Source organism: Ranitomeya imitator, chromosome 3 (genome assembly GCF_032444005.1).
Source record: "Ranitomeya imitator isolate aRanImi1 chromosome 3, aRanImi1.pri, whole genome shotgun sequence".
Lineage (NCBI taxonomy): Eukaryota > Metazoa > Chordata > Amphibia > Anura > Dendrobatidae > Ranitomeya > Ranitomeya imitator.
In genome coordinates, this window is record NC_091284.1 from 574,325,096 (window position 1) to 574,346,474 (window position 21,379).

Below are 21,379 nucleotides of genomic sequence, written 5' to 3' on the forward strand. Positions count from 1 at the left end.
ATGTGAATACGGGGCAAATATAGACAAATACATTAAACATGAGCAGATAACAAGGCACACGAGTACATAAGGAGGGAGGACCCTGCCCGCGAGGGCTCACAGTCTGCAGGGGGTGGGTGAGGATACACTATTAGGGTAATAGGTCGTTTAGAGAACCTTTTCTTGATATGCTAATTTATTGAGACAGGTTTTTTGGGTTATCAGGAGTTGTATGCCAAAATCATCAGTATTAAAACAATAAAAGACCTGACAAATTTCAGTTGGTGGATAATGAATCTATAATATATGAAAGTTTAATTGTAATCATTACATTATGGTAAATAATGAAATTTAACACTATATGCTAATTTTTTGAGAAGGACCTTTATCTCAGTAAATTAGAATACTTTATAACACCAGCTTCAAAAAAATGATTTTAAAATCTGAAATGTTGGCCTATTGAAATGTATGTTCAGTAAATGCACTCAATACTTGGTCATGGCTCCTTATGCATCACTTACCACATCAATGCAGCATGGCATGGAGGCGATCAGCTGGTGGTACTGCTGAGGTGTTATGGAAGCCCAGGTTACTTTGATAGCAGCATTCAGCTCGTCTGCATTGTGGGGTCTGGTGTCTCATATCTTCCTCTTTAGGCTATGTGCACACGTTCAGGAAAAAAACGCTAAAAAAACGCTTACATTAAGCATCCCATCATTTCAATGCATTCCACAGTTTTTGTGCACATGCTGCGTTTTTTCGGCGAAAAAAACAAACATCGCAGTAAAAAGCGCAGCATGTTCATTAATTTTGCGGATTTTTTTGCATTTTTGCCGCTATATTATTGCATTGGGAAGCTCCGACAAAAAAAAAACGCGAAAAATCTGCAAAAATAAAAGCGCACAATAAATGCGCAAAAAAACGCGAGCTGATTTCCTGCAGAAAAAGTCCGGTTTTGTTCAGGAAAATTCTGCAAACATTCCTGAACGTGTGCACATAGCCTTACAATACCCCATCTATGGGCTTGAGGTCAGGCGAGTTTGCTGGCCAATCAAGCACAGTGATACTGTGGTTTTTAAAGGGACACTGTCACCTGAATTTGGAGGGAACAATCTTCAGCCATGAAGGCGGGGTTTTCGGGTGTTTGATTCACCCTTTCCTTACCCGCTGGCTGCATGCTGGCTGCAATATTGGATTGAAGTTCATTCTCTGTCCTCCGTAGTACATGCCTGCACAAAGCAATCTTGCCTTGCACAGGCGTGTACTATGGAGGACAGAGAATGAACTTCAATCCAATATTGCAGCCAGCATGCAGCCAGTGGGTAAGGAAAGGATGAATCAAACACCCCAAAACCCCGCCTCCATGGCTGAAGATTGTTCCCTCCAAATTCAGGTGACAGTGTCCCTTTAAACCAGATATTGGTACTTTTGGCAGTGTGGACAGGTGCCAAGTCCTGCTGGAGAATGAAATTTCCATCTTCAAAAGCTTGTCGGCAGGGGGAAGCATGAAGTGCTGTAAAATTTTCTGGTAGACGGCTGCGCTGACTTTGGTCTTCATAATATAAAGCAAAAAAATAGAGGGCACCATCAACCAATATAAGACAAAGGGATCTACCTAAAGCATCAATATTGGAACAACAGAAGAGACGGGGAAAGAAACATGCTATATATAGGGACCACCATTAATATAAGAAATAAGTAAAACATTTTTTTTTTCATTGAGTCAACCAAAGCACTACACCGCAAAAACATATTAAAAACACTTAAAAACAATCTCATTTTGTGGAACCCGTAATGGGATCTTCCCCACCGGACATGGCAGCACCAAAAAATAAAGTGCATACAGTGCTATAAACTGTGAAAGTTACATGCAAAATTACCGAAGCACTATGCACAGTGGCAAGACAAATATAAATCTTCTTTATGGCCCACTAACATGCAGTTCAAATCAAGAAATACGTATTAATGACAAAAAATATAAGAAGTGGTATCTCAGCATGCTCAAAGTCTCCACACAAACTGAGTAAAAACCTGTAGTAGTCAATATCTATAAATGGAGTATAATAGGGAGGATCAATGTGTAATAAAACACTCAAAATTTGGAATAAGAGTTTAGAAATGCCCTAACACAGAGTAGAAATACCTCCCAACAACAACCAATGGTACAAATTATGCATGAAGATCCAAGGACAAATGTGTGAATCTCCGAATATACAGGTTACCTGGACAGCCTGGAGCTGAGCTTCTGCTAAACAATTCCGCAAGTAGCAGAGAAAGGATGTGGACCAAAACAGGAGAGACTAAGGCTAGGTTCCCATTGCGTTAATGGGAACGCGCTAACGGACAGCGTTGCACGGCGAAATTAACGCCGTGCAACGCGTCCGTTAGCGCGCCCATTCACGGCAATGGGAACGCACAGCACTAGCGCGTACCATGTTCGGCACGCGCTAGCGACGCGCCGGTGTTTTGTGGCGCGCCGCGGACGCTGCTTGCAGCGTCCGAGGCGCGCCCGCGGTCCGTTCCCCGCTCTCGCAGATCGGGGATCTGCGAGAGCGGGGACGTTACCGCGACCCCGGAACGCGGCCCCGGTAAAAACATTGCGTTAGCGCAATCTGCTAGCGCTAAACGGATTGCACTAACGCAATGTGACCCTAGCCTAAGCCAGGCACCCCGGTGGTATAGGGGTAACCGGGCTTGATGAAAAGCCGCCACAGACAACCATATTTAAAGTGGGGATCTCAAGAAAAATCTGCATAAGCGAGATCACCACATGTGTGCAAACCAGAGGTCCAGGGGCAGGTGTGTCCAGACTTTGGTCTTGATAAAACACAGTGGACCTACACCAGCAGATGGCATGGCTCCCCAAACCATCACTGATTGTGGAAACTTCACACTAGACCTCAATCAGCTTGGATGGTGGCCTCTCCACTCTTCCTGCAGACTCTGGGATCTTGATTTCTAAGATCTAGTGTGAAGTTTCCACAATCAGTGATGGTTTGGGGAGTCATGTCAACTGCTGGTGTAGGTCCAGGTCCACTGTGTTTTATCAAGACCAAAGTCAGCGCAGCCATCTACCAGGAAATTGTAGAGCATTTCATGCTTCCCTCTGCCGACAAGCTTTTTGGAGATGGAAATGTAATTCTCCAGCAGGACTTGGCACCTGTCCACACTGCCAAAAGAACCAATACCTGGTTTAAAACAACAGTATCACTGTGCTTGATTTACCTATTTACCTATGTATAAATATCTATTCTTTCCTATTCAGTCGGATCACGCTGTGATTTTACTGTACGCGGTTGATTAAATGTCGGGTTTTCAAGGAGATGGGTGCATAAAAATTGGATGGCACACGTATGGTCCGTGTGCTGCGCAAATTTTTTTTTCTCACACATTGACTTGCATTGGCGAGTCTCGTCCGATACACGAGGACAATCGTAGCATGCTGCAATTTTTTTTCTCAGTCCGATCTGAGTAAAAAATTGCAGATGAGCAAGGACTCATAGAATAATCTACTCAGAGTGCAATCCATTGTTTCATCGTATTGCACTCGTCCGTTTTTCTCGCGAATGAGTATGAACCCATTCCTGCGAGAGGATCAGAGCACTGACACTCGGCTCTCATTCCCAGCAAAACTGGAGCCAAGGTTCATTAGCATATCGCATCCCATGCTCTAGCATCAGATGCCATACGCTACTGTGATTTGGTCAGACTTTTTTCAGGGTGGCATCAGTTTTTCTCGAATGTGGAGAGAATTAAAAAAAAAAAAAGTTTAGTCATCTTTTCCATTCTGCCAGTACAAAAGTTCTAAAAAACACAGATGGAGCTCTTATGAGAAAATTGGTTGTGTGCCCCAAAAATGAGCCCTGAATTGCTGCTGTAGCTGTGATCCAGGTTTAAATACAGCTTGTTAAAAATCCCCCCTACTGATTTTAGCCATTGTGAAGGAGGGGGGAAGAGGGGGGCCGCGCTTAGTAACCCGATGTTTACCCTGGTTACCATCGTTAAAGTAAAAAAAACAAACGCTACATACTTACCTACCGCTGTCTGTCCCCGGCGCTGTGCTTCTCTGCTCTGGCTGTGAGCGGCGGGCAGCCGGAAAACAGAGCACAGCGGTGACGTCACCGCTCTGCTTTCCGGCCGCTGTGCTCACAGCCAGAGCAGAGAAGCCCAGCGCCGGGGACAGACAGCGGTAGGTAAGTATGTAGCGTTTGTTTTTTTTACTTTAACGATGGTAACCAGGGTAAACATCGGGTTACTAAGCGCGGCCCTGCCCTTAGTAACCCGATGTTTACCCTGGTTACCCGGGGACTTCGGCATCGTTGAAGACAGTTTCAACGATGCCGAAGTCTTTCCCCTGATCGTTGGTCGCTGGAGAGCGGTCTGTATGACAGCTCTCCAGCGACCAAACAGCGACGCTGCAGCGATCCGGATCGTTGTCGGTATCGCTGCAGCGTCGCTAAGTGTGACGGTACCTTAAGGGGGATTCTGGAGAGATGTCTTTTGAACATCCATAGTCTGAAGAGTAGAGCCACCCTGAGGTTGGCTATAGATGGCTGTTGGCCGAAAAATACATACACAGGAGCACTCTCTTGGCCTACTGCTCATGTGTGCTCTTTGAGAAAGCCGCTGTTTGACACGTCTGCCGGCGTCCTATATTTTGTATATGTGTGTTTTTTTGAGGAAAAGTAAATGCGATAATTGAGCAGAACTAAGCCAAGTTTAAATCTGCACACATATCATTATACGTATAAAAGATTTAACATGAAGAAAAATAATTGTAATTAAATACACCTCCTAAAAGCTTAAATTGACTTGGTGATTATGGGTGGTAATGGGGAATTCTCGTGGAATGTTTAACTACTTATTTTGTTTGCCTAAGCCCTGATAATATTTGCCATGCAATGCTCATTTTGCCTAATTTCCATGCCTGATTAATTTTGCACATCACTAAGAAATGAACTAATTGTAAATTAGGATTGTGTGTATATGATAATTCCTGTTTAATGTGGTTGTACTATTGCTAACTGTGTCAGGATTCGTGACATTTCCATCCTGTGTAACTGCTGTAATTATCTCTTGGGCATCTGCCATAACTAAAGGTAAAAAAGGAATGTCCTTGAATTATTTTTGTATACTCATTTATTGTTCCTGAAAACAAGCGTTCAACTAGGAATCTCCATACGCTTCATGGATAATCTTTTCAAACATTTAAAATTATGGACATATTAGATATATGTAAGTTTTTTTTAACGTCTTTCTATTGCCTTTTTGATAAATCAAGCTGTTATTAGCTGTGCTTGCAGTGCGGCTGCAGATCATCCTATAAATCCTATAAATCTCTTACTAATGAGACCAGATAAATGAGGTAAAAACCATAACACTCACCTGCACCTCTGTACTCAGCAGAGCTGCTTTTCTTGATGAACCCCCATGAACATCCAGAGCGGTCATCACATGAGCACTGAAGCTGCAGGTGATCAGCTTCCGCATTCACATTTTGTCACAAACTAAATGTGAACGCTGCAGCCAATCGACGGTTACGGAGCAGCTGCAGTACACACACAATAACTCCGCTGGATGTTGATGCCAGGAGGATTCAGAAATGAGTATGTAGTAGCAGCACTGGTCCAGGACGTAAATATTGTTTTCCTTTTCAATTTAAATATTTAATTTATTTCAAATGTTTTTGGTCCCAGTAGTAGATGCTTGAAAGTTTTTGTAAGGACTGTGGCTACTGGTGTAGTATTAAAAGCTTAATTCCAAATATTATATATATAATATATATATTTTACACTGTATTTTCTGGCGTATAAGACTACTTTTTAACCCTTGAAAATCTTCTCAAAAGTCCGGTATTGTCTTTTACGCCAGGTGTCGTCTTATAGGGCAGGTGCGGAGTAATCTGCGGTCGCCGCATATTGTGGGGGGAGCGGTCCCAATGACGAGGTGAGGGGGCGCCTCACCGGGAAGGTGTAAGTGAAGCAGATAATAGGATACAAGGGTGAGCCAGATGAGTGAGAAAGGAGTGTTTTTCTAGGCACAGCACCGCGCTCTCTCTCTCTTATTTGCATAACCCTGGCATCCCAGACGCTGACAGTTTGCTTCACTTACACCTTCCTGGTGAGGCGCTCCCTCACCTTGTCATCGGGACCACTCCCCCCACTGTATACTTGGACCGCAGATTGCTCCGCACCCACCCTATAAGACGACACCCGGCACATAAGACAACCCCCGACTTTTGAGAAGATTTTATATTTTAACTGGAAAAGTTGGTTGGTCGTCTTATACGCCGGAAAATACTATGTATGTATGTGTGTATGTGTATATATATATATATATATATATATATATATATATGTATATATATATATATATATATATATATATATTACATACAAGTGATGCTTGGGAGAATAATCTGCATTATGTATTAGCTTGAGGCGATAAGTATATAAAAATGAATACATCTATTTTTCACAAATCTATTCTATCCATATTTTCCATGATTCCAAAATGTACCTATTAAAGTCCATTGGGCTGTTCACATGTCTGTCGTCTTGCTGTGCATGTGTCTGCAAAAAAAATCCTGCAGAATTGTCTGTTTTTGATCCGAGTCACAGATAAAAATCATCCACACAAGTGTATGGGTCAATGAAAATTACAGACTGCACACGGATGCGATCTGTGTACAATGCAGGTGCTGTCTGTGATTAAAATTGTAATGGGTAGAAGTGAAGACAATTTTTTTTTGTTTTTTCTAATTTGGACATATGAGAAAATCATTGATGGTAAAAATGGGGTCCAGCACACTGATGATAATTTTTTTTTTAAATAGATTTATAGTAAAAAAACCAAACCAAGGGAAAGCACAGAATACAATTTTACCTATTTCAGCATCATTGGTGTCTGTAATGGACAGCCATGCCAGATTATTAGTTGCTTGATTAATGAAACATGCCATTAAAGATAGAGCTCAAATAACCTTTTTGTGTGACTTTCACAAAATCTCTTTATTTTCTGTTATTAGACAATTTCCTTACCTAACTATAAATTGGCTTGCTAATTGCGTTTTCCCAGCACAATCAAATTTGCAAGCAAAAAGAAATTCAGAAAGTTCTCAACTTGTGCTCTAATCACACCTCTTCATCAGTCATTGCTGCATATTGCTGGAGAGGGTCTAATTGTCTGCATTTGGAAGGTTTAACACTTCCTGACAGAGAGGCTATTAGGGGAAGTATTCTCGCATAACTGTCACAGGCAAGAACAAAGGTCCTTGCTACTCAATGTGTACAAACCACTAACTTTCTTAAATGACCCCCTATTCATGAATCTCATTCCTTTAAGCCAACATCCCATAGAAAAAACAAGGTGTAATAAAACAGTAAACCTATACATTCTTGTAAGGGAATTTATCTGTGGCTTAAAAACAATTGTTATTTTGTGGACCAAAAAAAAAAAAAATCTCATTAGCAGATGTGAGCGCTCAGAGTAAAAGGACTTAAAGCTAAGGTTGCTCTTAAGGCTGCTTTGAACTTAACAAGCACCGATTGTGGAGCAGACTAGTTAATGAAAGGAAATTAAATTTTTTGCCAACTTCCCCTGTTGGGTCCTTTTTCTTCAGGAGCCTAACACAGTAGTGAAACTTTTTTTTGTTTTTTTTTCCTTTTGAAAGACATTTTTATATTATCTAAGGAAAAAAATGTACATAATCAATCTTGGGGAAAAAACCTTTGCGTATTAATATAAAATCTGTATATGTATCTGGAACTCTCAGGTGTGTGTGTCTGCGTGTGTATAATATATATGCATCTGTATAAAATATTTGTGTATGTGTAATATATATGTGTTTTTTTAAGTATATAATTATGTATTTATACATATTGATTTAGACTGGATTCAATTTTATTTTATACATTTTTCTACATTGATATATTTTTATACATGTCATTTATTTGATATCAATGCTTTCATGGCTGATGGTATCGTCAATCAACCTGCTTTTTTCTTATATATTCGAGCTATTTGCCTTATTTTTACCAGCTTCTGATTAAAGGACATCACAAACAGCATCTGAAACAATAGAGAATCGTCTCCCCCTGCTGACAGCTTCATGGAAAACATGACAGGCAAGCAGGAGAGGAGACAGGAACAAGCTTTAGCGACAAGGTTTAATACCCTGATTTATGGCCCATTATGGATTGTAAACTCTGAAATTTAATCACTTCATTTCGGCCACTGCAGAAGGCCATCTCTCAGTGGCAGCGCGGCTTCCTGTCAGCTGATTGGATGGCGCTTTGCTTTCTCCTCTGCCAGTATAATAATGATGAGGTTAGAATTTACATTCCACTTATGGTATTAATTTTACATTCCTCTGAATGAACAAGGTCACAAGGTTGTAAAATCAAACATTAAATGAATCGGAGGAGACAGTAGTGCAATATATGACTGCCCTTAGGACACAGTGCAGTGGCTGATGGGATTAACGGGAGTCTCATTTCCTGCTTTTACAGGATGCAGATGAAGCTGTCAGAATTGCAAGGGAAATTGGTAAGTTCTTAAATTAGCTATGGTGGGATTTGTATGCCTCTTAGCAGACATGCTTGACTAAATTAAATGTGTAATAGGTAATCCCTATAGAACAAATAATGTTTTAATAGTTTAAGATCTCATTTGCCCGTGGCTTTTGAAGAACCTAAGTAATGGCTCCTTATTTTTCTTTTAACACCACATGCTATATTAGCAAATCATACAGAAATGTTTCAGGTTTTTTTTTTTTTTGAAGTTCATTTAAGGCAGGTTTACTTTTGGTGCCATATCACCAAATCGTGATCTATAATCATACAGTAGTAGAGCTTTATATGTAGATTATCGTCAGATAAAATGCTTTAGTCTAATGGTATGTGTCTGCATTTCTTCAAAACACTCATTGAAATAAAAACGCCTCTACTAAAGAGCTTTCCAAAAAAAAAAAAAAAACTGTTAAAATTTCCTCTGGTTTTTCTGTTTGGCATGCAGCAGCCAATCATTGATTCTAGCCTTTATGTACCCTGCTTACTGGCATCACCACTATTGGCAATGATTGGCAACATCACCACTGGCATGTAAACAAAGAGCAACAGGGGACCAAGCCAGTGTCAATGCTAGCGCAGTGGCTTTATAAGGTGCAGAATGTGATTTTTTTTAATTTTTTTTTTGTGTGTGTTTCTCTGTTTAAATTGTAGTACACCACAATGCAGAAGTTTTGCAGTGCTGTGTCTGCAGTCAAGCTAATGCTGGTTCCAGTCTTTTAGGGAAGAAATACATAGAAGTGTAAAAGTGAAAAAAAACAAAACAATTTGTCACCCTTCACTTGTTTCCCACCCTGAAAAAAAAAGTAAGAATAAATAGGCAATCAAAAAGTATGCATCTCAAAATTGTACCAATAAAGCTACAACTCCCCCTGTGAAAAGTAAGCTGTTGCAAACTCTTTCATCATAAATTTATAGTTGATTTTTTTCATATATATTGTAAATTTATGGTGCTGTTAAAATAAATAAATAAAAATTGTTATTAAAAAAATACCTTTTTCATAGATCAGCAATATAACTAGGGGTCCAGCACCCATCCAAACATCACCATCTGCACAGCTCTGTACAGTTAAGTTACCGCTGACGGCCCCTGCAGGTCATCTTCTAGTCTCTTCAATAGAGGTAGGCCGATCCTCTTTACCTGGCTGCAGTCACTAAACTTTATGGAGTTGTGCTGTTTTGCTATCTACATCCAACATCTGATTGGTGAGGAGGGAGCACAGATGAGCGAACCCGAACTGTAGAGAGAGAGAGACTCTTGCGGATCTAGTAGGATCAGGTCAGTTCTCTGTGAGAAACAGCTGGGGAACCTTATGAGTAGACAGGAGTGGTTTATTATACTTCTCTCATCCTGTCCTATATAGCGCTCTTATGAGCATTATATACTAAATGGAAACAACTGCACCTCTAATGCTTCTTTATGACCTGACAATCATATGATTTCTCTGTCTCCCTCTCACATATCAGAGCTTCTGGGTCCCAGAAATACCCGATCAGCCCTACCTGGGACTTTGGTCACTGTAGTGGGCTATTTTCTCTCCCTGTGATTTTGGGTTCTTTTGGATGTTTCATTTATAGTGGGAACAAATTTAATAAAGAAAAAATGTTCTCCCTGTGATTTTGGGTTCTTTTGGATGTTTCATTTATAGTGGGAACAAATTTAATAAAGAAAAAATGTGAATAATTGTGGAGTAATCAATAAAAGGCCCCTTCCCCAAAATTAAAATGTTTCTAATTGTTTATTTAAAATACATTTTATTGCATATTTATTACAGTAAAGAAATAAACCTTGGCTTTTTTGTGTTTAATTGTGATGCAAAGAAAAAAAAATCTAAGTTGCATGGTAATTTATATGCATCCCAAACAACGGCAAAAATATAATTAGTGAAAAAAATAAAGTTAGGGCTGTTCAGCGGAGAAGCAAAGATGAAAAAGTAAAGCAGAAATCATTGTGTCTTGATCATTCAGGGGTTAATAAGGCCATGAATACGGTCGTCCATGCAAATACTCAGACATGCCAGTTCTACAAAAATAGTTTTATTCAAGTTATTTTGAAAGGGTATGTAGACTTCAAGTCGTGTGCAGTTCCGATTCTGCACTATTTGAATAGTTCGGTAAATGAGCAATGCAGCCAAACCACCTGAAGTTTCTGGCATACTGCACTGGATGCATGATGCCATTGTCTCCAGCAAATGCATATACAGTTGCACTATCCTTATATTAATGTGCACTTGTACTGAAGCTTCTCATACCAGACCAATGGTGGTTGCTGCTGGCTCTTCTGCACATGTTCTGAACAAGCCCTGCCAAGACCATATGACATAAACCTCTCAAAGACTGGAGGACGCAGTCAAGGGGGCTGGGTTACAGATGAGACACAATCTTAGCATAGGTATGATTCTACTAGAATACCAATATGGTATATAAATTGAATAGAAACAGAGCATATATTGTGTATACATTATTGGACACCAACAGATAAACATGGAAAGTCTAATATGGTAACTGTAAACCCCTCCGCCCAACCATGGAGGCTGATAAAACATTCAGAAACCTGGAAACTACACATTAGTCCTGAAGCTGGAGGGAAGCAGCCATGGATGCTGGTAAGAATAGAGGTTTAGCACACTGCTCCTGGACACTGACCTAGTGTGGAGTGGTGTTGACCGAGAAAAGCCGAAACAGCAGTGCTACGAGACCGTGCATATAGCCAACTCATTTAAAGTTCCATTTGTGGATGAACATTGTACTGTTACATTGGACCATTGTTTGTTAATTCTAGGACTGGAATTGATCTTTGTCTTTTCAACATATTAGAGGCCACAAAGTGTTACTGCAAATAATGACCTAAAGTTATGCATAATTGAGGCAAGTGGAATTTATGGGGTCACCTGTAGTAATAGGGTATATGCACACATTTGTTTTTTGCTGCAGACAAATCTCCTGCAAGTACTCAAGCGTTGGCAGGAATAATGCTGTTTAAAATCTGCTTATTTTTTTACTAGCTTTTCAGAACATTTTTAGGTCTTTGTTTTTTTTCCAATTTATATGAATGGGTGAAAAACATTTGACATGCCTGAAGATTTCTAAAACCACTTTGGTTCAAGGAAAAAATAAGCAAATTTCAGAAATCTGATTAATTTAGCTGGTACTGTAAAATTTAATTTTCTTCTTCGCCCATAACTGCACCACGGAGGGAGGAGATCCGGCCATCAAGGACAGGAACTTACAGATAAAAAGGGCAGCACCTCTCTCCCACATCAGTTGGTTTCCTCTCCCTGCCTGAGAACCTACAGTCGGCATACAAGGAACATGCCTGAGGATTGTCGTGGGATGACAGGCTGATCCAGGCAGTGGGTGTTCCCTGCCTCGGCTGGTTCGGTATCCTGAGATGCCACCGCTGAGGTCATTGGGCCTTTAGTGTGTTCAGGGAGAGGCAGCAGAGAAGAGGACTGCTGCATGCTGCCTCTCCCGGAATCTTCTCCAGCCCGGGTACATGCAGCCGCTGGGGCTGAGACCAGGGGATGCCAGGCTCTGCTAGACCAATCCGGACAGTGATCCCCTGCCACGGCCAATGCGGTATCCTGAGGCACCACCGCTGAGGTCAGTGGGCCTTTAGGGTGTGTGAGGAGAGGCAACAGAGAAGAGGATCGCTGCATGCTGCCTCTGCCGGAATCTTCTTCAGCCAGGGTACAAGCAGCTGACAAGGGTCTGTCATTGGCGTCCGGTAGTGGGTGCGCACGCATTTTATGGGGGCGCCCCCATGCGCAAATGGTGCAGTGGTGCATGACTGGGTAATATGGTCAGGGCGTGCGTGTGGCTCGCCCCTAGGACACGGTGGCACCGCAGTGCATGACTGGGTAATCCAGTCGGGGTGTGCACCCCAAAAATTCCTCGGTGAGGCTCCTGCGGTTGCTACTGCAGCTCCTGCTGCAACTGCATTGCACAGCTCTGTAAACCTCCAGACGGCTTTGCGGACCTCCAGACGACTCTACGTTGAGGATGTTGACCACCTTCGTAACCCCGCCAAGTTACAGCCAGACGCCTTCAGTCTTCATGGCCCCACCGGGCCACAGCAAGTTGCCTTGAAGAAAAAATAAATCATGGACCCGCTCGTCCACAGCAAACACCTGCACACGTGCTTCCTGGACCGTTGCCTGCAGCCTAGCACCAATTGTAACGTCCCACACTATCTGTGGACGGGGATTACTCGCTTCGCTGGTCATTAAGGCATATGCTGGGACACTCTGGGTTTAAAAAAAAAACAAAAACGTCCATTTGGTTGATTAGTAAACATCATAAACCTCAGAAACTTGGTAATATGCAGCAACCAGTACACTGTTCGTTACACGTTCGGCTCTATAGAAAAAACAGTCTCTCGCTGACCCCGGTCAGCATTACATGGATTCCTGTCCGTTATCTGTTGGTGTCGGCCACACAGGTTCCTGGATGCCTCTTAACCTCAAAGGTATCCCACAAACACTTCTCACTGACCCTGGTCAGGATCACTCACGGTTGTCAGACCCTCCACTCTGAAGGTATCTCACTGAACTCCTTCCTCTGGCTCAGACTAGCCAGCACTGCTTCCCAGGATGTGCGATGTCCAGCAAGCAGGTTTTGGTCTCTAGCCACACAAGCAGGAACACTTCTTCACTGCACACAGACCACTCTGTAGTGTCCAGCCTGGACACATGGAAATCTGTCCACACTGACAGACTCCCAAACACTCACACCCATTTGCCAAACACACCTCCATTACATAGTTGTAACCACACCCAGGTACCCATCACATGGCTAGTCAGGTGATCGTGACATCACCGCAGTTCCTCAAACACAACCATCATAGGTGTTGAGACATACCCCTTTGGGCAGGTATGTAGGTGACTGGACCCACCCATCTCTCCACGTCACCTGGAAGCCTCCCAGTGTATAGTAAAACTCTCAGCAGTAGATCTGCTGAGAAAAACACGCCCAGGCTTCCATCACAGGGCCACCCACCTCTGTCATACATACCGCCCATTAATCACATGACAAGTCGCCAAACCCCAGAAGATGGAGGAAAAAAGGAGTCTGGATTCATGTTCGGCAGTCCTTTCTCCACTTTCAAAAAGTCTTCACAATGACATCAGAACAGCAGTAAGGGGGAGGCTTTCCATCTTTGTTCAGGCCTGGGAGAACATCTCCTCCAGCATCTGGGTCCTAAATATAGTGAGGGAAGGATAGAGTTTCACCATCTGCCGTATCAAAAATTTGTAGTAACCCCCATCAGAAGATCGGTAGGAGAACAACTTGCTCTAGAGACAGAGATTCTAGGCCTAGTGGACAAACATGTCTTATGTGAGGTACTGGGCGAAAAAAAAAAAAAGGAAGGGGATTTTATTCCCACTCTTTTTGATAAAAAAAAAAGCCTGATGGCTCATTCAGAACCATCATAGATCTCAGAGGTCTCAATTGCTGGGTAAAAAAATCATACCTTCAAAATGGAGTCAGTGAGTACGGCCATAAAATTTCTCCATCACAATTGTTCTATAGCATAGACATGCCTATGACGAAGAACTTTGTTCGAAATGCATCAGGCGTTTAGGGGCTGTGTACCCGCATGATGTTTTTTTTTCTTTTTTCTTGACCTGAAAATAAAATTGAAGATTTTTATGAAGAGACTCCTGATGCTGGAACTTTTTTCTCCTTTTTTTTGCTATTGCTAATGAATGGTATCCAGCCACTTGTTCCTGGCACTTGTGTTCATCAGGATTCCAGTGATGCACCACTAATCCCTTTCCCTGTTCCCAGTATGATGTACAATTGTTTTATGGTGGTGGTTGACGTAAAAAATGCTATCACTTCTCAATCCATCCGGGCCATCTGAAAAACCTTAGGGTAGCCCTGTACATTCAAGGCGAAGTCAGACATTTTCAGTTCCGAGCTTTGGACGCTCAACCCCAAAAGTATTCAATAAAGTGATAGCGAAGATGACTGCCTAATTCCGTATACAGAACATAGTTATCATTCCTTATCTGGATGACTTTCTGATTGTAGGAAGGTCTGAGGAGCACTGTGCTGCGCAGTTGAAAGAGGTGTCAGTGGCCTTACAAGAAATGGACTGGATGATAACTCTAAATCAAGGCTACGAACCCCTAAGGGTGCAGACCTTCTTGGGCCTTGTCCTGAACTCCAAGCTGCAGGCTTGTTTCTTGCCTGACGACAAGGTAGAGAAGGTGGTGAACCTAACCTCGGCAGACTTAGAACTTCCCCAGATGTCCCTGAGGAATATAATGTCCCTGTTGGGAACCTTATCATCTTGTATCCCAGCAATCAGATGAGGCCAATTCCATACCAGGCAACTGCAATAGGAAATACTGTCCGCACAACGATCGCTATAAGAGCGTTTAGAAGGGACGGTAGATCTTTCTTCAGAGGTCAGAAACTCCCTCAGATGGTTGACAAACTGGGTGAACTTGACATCAGGAGTTCTATTAGAAAGTCCAGTAAGTTACATAATCACGAAAGATGCGATCATCGGTTGGGGGGGTACACCTGAGAGGTCAGGCAATTCAGGGTTTCTTGGGTACCTCCGGAGCTAAAGAAATCCTCAAATCTAAAAGAACTGTGGGCGCTAGAAAGGGCTCTAGAAAACTTTCTCCCTCTCCTCTTGGGTCGCCATGTCCGCATTATGTCAGACAACTGGGCCACAGTGGCATACATCAATCACCAGGGGGGGGACAAGGTTCTACTCCCTAATGGCAGCAGCAAACAACATCCTCCAGGTGGCAGAACAATATCTCTTGTCCCTTACGACACTACACATAAGAGCAGAGAACGTTGAGGCAGACTTTCTAAGCCGCAACATACTAAAACACGGGAATGAGCCCTAAGCCCCAGAGTGTTCCAGCAGATAGTCCATCTATAGATCTGTTTGCCAACATACACAGCAGGAAGGTAAAAAAGTTCTGTCCTCTGAACGCCAGAGAAAACCCATTTGCAGTAGATTCTCTCCAAATTCCCTGGAATTTCAGGATTGCTTACACCTTTCCTCTAGTAGCCATGATTCCAGGGGTCGTGAGGAAAATCGGGGAAGAACAGGCGAGAGTTATTATGATTGCCCCCTTCTGGCCAAAAAGACCATGGCTATCCCTATTAAGGACAATGTTTCTATCAGACCTATGGATCTGGCCGGAGATCCTGGACCTTCTCATTCAGGGGCCAATATTCCACACCCAAGTAAAGGGCTTCCATCTAGCAGCGTGGAATTTGAAAGGGCACTACTGAGTAGCAGTTTTGTTTTTTTTTTTTACCAGGGCTAGTTTCCACCTTGCTAAAGAGTAACCCATAACAATAAAAATCTATGGCAGGACATGTAGAAAATTATTGGAATTTTTAGGAAAGCCATTAGACCAGAAGCCTCCAATTGGTCCTATTCCAGAGTTCCTGCAGTTGGGGTTTGAACTGGGGTTGGCTACTAGTACCCTTAAGGTCCAGGTGTCTGCCTTGGGTGGATTGTATAGTTGTACCATTGTGGCTAATACATGGGTGGCAAGGTTCTTAAATTCCTGCGATAGATCCAGACCAATCCCAATCCTGAGTGTTTCCCCATTGGAACTGAACTTCATGTTAGTGGCTCTAACATCAGCCTGTAAGGTGAGTGACTTACAGGCTTTCTATAAATCCTCCTTATACTCAAATATATAAGAGGACAGAGTTGTGTTAAGACCTGATCCAGCTTATGTTCCCAAGGTGGCTTTAACGTTTCATGGAAGTCAAGAGATTGTGTTACCCTCCTTCTGTACTAGCCCTAAGAATCCGGGAGAGTGGAAGTTTCATAATCTTGATGTTAGAAGGGCACTGTTTGAGTATATATCTGTGACTAGCCAGTGGAGAAAGACTCAGTCCCTATTCATAGCCTTCAAGGGTAGTAGGAAGGGTTATGGGGTGTCAAAGGGTATCATTCCCAGGTAGATTAGGAGGCCATTAGTGTAGCTTACTCTGCTAGTGGTGCTCCGATCCCTGATGGCATCAAGGCTCACTCCATCAAAGCCTTGGTGACCTCGTGGGCAAAGAAAGCAGAGGTATCGATTGCTAAAACCTGTAAGGCCGCTACCTGGTACTCACCATCCACCTTCTTTAGACACTATAGATTGGATCTATCCTCCTCTGCTGACTTAACCTTTGGTAGAAGGGTGCTGCAAGCGGTGTTCCCTCCCTAAGTGGTCTCCAAAAGTCTCTCAGATTGTGCTGTCATGAGTGAAGGGAATACATCATGGTTATTTACTGGTAGCTCATGACAGCACCCGTATATTTCCCCCCCCCCCCCCCCCTTTCACCTTATGGTTGTGCACTATAGTCTGTGTGTGTTTATGATGTGGTGTTGGTTATATTTGTAAAATTAACCGGGAGGTCTTCTCATGGTCTGTAACCAAATAAAGAGGGAGAGAGGTGCTGCCCTATTATTTCAGTAGGTTCTTGTCCTGGCTGGGCGGATCCCTCTCTCAGGTGTGCTGTCATGGATTCTGGTTAAACTTGCTGCCGTAAGTAACCTTGGTGTTTTTGGACCAAGGGATTCTGATCTAGTCCCACCAATAGGTTCCTCCTGCAATTTGCTGTAAGAGAACGTACTGTTGATTGATCCTAGTCTTCTATTAGTGCTTCAAAGTCCTTTGGATAGGAGATGCCAGTGGAATAAATGCATGGTTTCATGTATGCAAATTGCCTCTTCTGAGAAAAAGAGGACTTAAACTCTATAGCGCCACCTGTTGGAAGTAGCGATCCTACAAGTCACAATCAACTTTTTAACGAGTCGTGCAATATGACTTAGGATAAAAGCCAAATTAGTATCTCAATTCGCAGACATGGTGGTCCTCTTTTTCTCAGAAGAGGCAATTTGCATATTATATTTCCCAGAGGAGCATTGCACGGCGAATAAGCCTCCTTACCTTGACAAGCCAGAGATGGTATGTCACTCTCCATAAGGAGAAACGATACCCCTTAGACCCTGGTTTCATGTAGTAATAAGTTGTGGTTATGGTTTTTTTTGCATCTACCAGTGCTGGGGCATAATCTGTCCATCAGGTTTCAGTATTGGGTATTAAAAACCAGACAGGCCAATCGATCACATCCCCCCTCCCACTCATCAGCCCCCCAAAAAAGGCAAAAGCATCAAAAGGTTTATAGATGTGCACTATGGGAAAAGAGTACTAGCACTTGGCACTCGTACTAGTCAGATCACACATTAAAACTACATTAGTGTGCAGAAATAGTTTTGGACACTAACTGATGAGAGAGACTTAGTTTATCTTGTGCAAGTTCAAAGTCAAGTAACAAGAGTAATGGTTAACCCCAAAAAACAAGCCCTCATATAGCTACAAGTTGTATATTTTGGGGTAAATCTAATATAAGCAGTTTTTGGGGATTGGATCTGGAACATAACAGCAATTCTGCATTTTTTTGTGTTTTTTTTTTTTTTTAATTTTATTGCATTCACCAATAATATAACGTTATTCTGCGGAAATGCCAAATTCATATACTGTATACACTCGAGTATTAATCAAGCCACATACAAGGTTATCCTGGAAAAACAGTTGACTCCTTCTGCTCAGGCAATGTTCCCCAACTCTGAGGACTGTTTTTTTTCCAGCAGGACAATGCGGCATGCCACACAGCTAGCTCAATCAAGGTGTGGATGAAAGACCACCACATCAAATCCCTATCATGGCCAGCCCAATCTCCAGACCTGAACCCCATTTGAAAACCTTTGGAATGTATTCAAGAGGAAGATGGATAGTCACAATCCATCAATCAAAGAAGAACTACTTAAATTTTTGTACCAGGAGTGGAATAAGGTCACCCAAATGCAGCGTGGAAGACTGGTGGAAAGCATGCCAAGACGCATGAAAGCTGTGAATAAAAATCATGATGATTCCACAAAATATTGATCTCTGAACTCTTCCTGAGTTAAAACATTAGTATTGCTTTTTCTAAATGATTATGAACTTGTTTTTTTTTTTTTTTTTTTGCATTATTTGAGGTCTGCAAGCAATGAATCTTTTTGTTATTTTGACTTTCTCATTTTCAGAAATTAAGTACAAAATGTATTGCTTGGAACTTCGGAGACATGTTGTTAGTAGTTTATAGAATAAAAGAGCAATTTACATTTTACTCAAAAATATACCTATAAAGAGAGAAATCAGACAAACTGAAAATTTTGCAGTGGTCTTTTAACCCCTTCGCGTCATGCGCCATACTAGTACTGCACATGTCGTGTATCCCACTTTGATGTGGGCTCCAGCGCTGAGCCCACATCAGTCGCGACATGTCAGCTGTTTTGTACAGTTGACATGTGCGCTCAATAGCGGCAGGTGGAATCGCGATACAACCGCTGCTATTAACCAGTTAAATGCCACTGTCAAACGCTGACAGCGGCATTTAAGGCTACGTTCACACTAGCGTTGCGCCGCCCTGCGTCGGCGACGCGACGCACGAAAAAGCGCGTTTTGCGACGCGTGCATCGTTTTTTGACCAAAATCGGACGCACAGAAAATGCAACTTGTTGCATTTTCTTGCGTCCGACGCTAGCGTCGGAAACGACGCAAGTGTCGAAAAACGCCACCCTAAAAACGCACGCGTCCCCTATGTTAAACATAGGGGCGCGTCGCCGCTGCGTCGCCGGCGCAACAGCGACGCACATTGGCGGAACGCCAATGTGAACGTAGCCTTACTAACGCTTCCGGCCATCAGAACGGAAATGCATGCATCGCCGACCCCCATCACATGATTGGGGGGTCAGCAATGCGTCTACATAACAACCAGAGGTCTCCTTTAGACCTCTCTGGTTGTTGATGCCGGCTTGCTGTGTGCGCCACCCTGTGGTCTGCGCTCATAGGAAGCCTGTAATTCTACTGCATAGAGGTGATCTGAGGATTGCTCCTATGTAGCAGAGCCAATCAGGCTATGCCAGCTTCTAGTCTCCCATGGAGGCTACTGAAGCATGGCAAAAAAAAAAATGTTTTAAAAAAATATGAAAAAAATAAAAAAATATAAAAGTTTAAATCACCCCCTTTTCGCCTATTCAAAATAAAACAATAAAAAAATCAAACCTACACATATTTGGTATCGCCCAATCTATCAATAATAAAAAAAAAGGATTAACCTGATCGCTAAACGGCGTAGCGAGAAAAAAATTCAAAACGCCAGAATTAACTTTTTTTGGTCGCTGGGACATTGCATTAAAATGCAATATCGGGCAATCAAAAGAATTAATCTGCACCAAAATGGTATCATTAACCCCTTTCTGACCTTGGACGTACTATCCCGTCGAGGTGACCTGGGCCTATCTGACCCTCGACGGGATACTACGTCATAGCGATCAGCCGCGCTCACGGGGGGGAGCGCGGCTGATCGCGGCTGGGTGTCAGCTGCCTATCGCAGCTGACATCCGGCACTATGTGCCAGGAGCCGTCACGGACCGCCCCCGGAACATTAACCCCCAGCACACGGCGATCAAACATGATCGCGGTGTGCCAGCGGTATAGGGAAGCATCACGCAGGGAGGGGGCTCCCTGCGTGCTTCCCTGAGACCCCCGCAGCAACGTGGTGTGATCGCGTTGCTCCGAGGGTCTCTTACCTCCTCCTCCTCCTTGCAGGCCCGGATCCAAGATGGCCGCGGCATCCGGGTCCTGCAGGGAGGGAGGTGGCTTCACAGCGCCTGCTCAGAGCAGGCGCCGGGAAGCCAGGAGCAGTGCACGTCAGATCGCCGATCTGACACATTGCACAGCAAAGTGTCAGATCAGTGATCTTACACTATAACATGAAAAAAATTATAGCTCTCAAAATGTGGTAACGCAAAAAATATTTTTTGCAATAAAAAGCGTCTTTCAGTGTGTGACGGCTGCCAATCATAAAAATCCGCTAAATAACCTGCTATAAAAGTAAATCAAACCCCCCTTCATCACCCCCTTAGTTAGGGAAAAATAATTTTTTTTATTTATTTCCATACAAAACTGGCGGCTAAAAAATAATTTTCGTGGGAAAAAATTTTTGTTTTATTTTTACGGCTCTGCATTATAAACTTCTGTGAAGCCCTTGGAGGGTCAAAGTGCTCACCACACATCTAGATAAGTTCCTTAGGGGGTCTAATTTCCAAAATGGTGACACTTGTTGGGGGTTTCAATGTTTAGGCACATCAGTGGCTCTCCAAATGCAACATGGCGTCCTGTTATGATACGGTGGTCTAGGAGCAACATGGAACGAGCTCTGAAGGACGTGGTAACTGTACTGACCGCAGTCCCTAAGCTCAACACAACACTAGAGGTAGCCGTGGAATGCTCCTAACTCTCCCTAGGCATCTCGTCACAGCCTAAGAGCTAACTACCCCTAAAGATAGAAGCAGGAAAGCTATCTTGCCTCAGAGAAAATCCCCAAAGGATAGATTAGCCCCCCACAAATAATGAGTGTGAGTGGAGAGGGAAAAGACATACACAGAATGAAACCAGGATGAGCACAGGAGGCCAGTCTAACTAAATAGATAGGACAGGATGGAATACTGTGCGGTCAGTATAAAACACTACAAAAATCCTCGCAGAGTTTACAAAAAATCTCCACACCTGACTAAAGGTGTGGAGGGCAAATCTGCCTCCCAGAGCTTCCAGCAAGACAGAATTAATTAACACTGATAAGCTGGACAAACATAGAAAGCACAGAATGGATAAGTCCACAATCTATGGACAGAAAAGGGCAAGCAAAAACTTAGCTTAGCTGAACTGGTCAGGATAACAGGGAACTCCAAAGAGATGTGAATCCAACCAGGAACCATTTACAAGTGGCACTGGCTGAAGATAGAGCCA

At 42.9% G+C, this 21,379-nt stretch overlaps 1 protein-coding gene across 1 annotated transcript in view; it reads left to right on the top strand.

Annotated features, from left to right (window-relative positions):
* PCCA (propionyl-CoA carboxylase subunit alpha) overlaps positions 1–21,379 on the top strand; it is a 791,250-nt gene that overhangs the window by 253,869 nt on the left and 516,002 nt on the right. Inside the window, exon 8 of the mRNA XM_069757971.1 lies at positions 8,490–8,526. Within this exon, the coding sequence (XP_069614072.1) occupies positions 8,490–8,526 (37 nt within the window). The remainder of the gene's footprint in view (positions 1–8,489; positions 8,527–21,379) is intronic.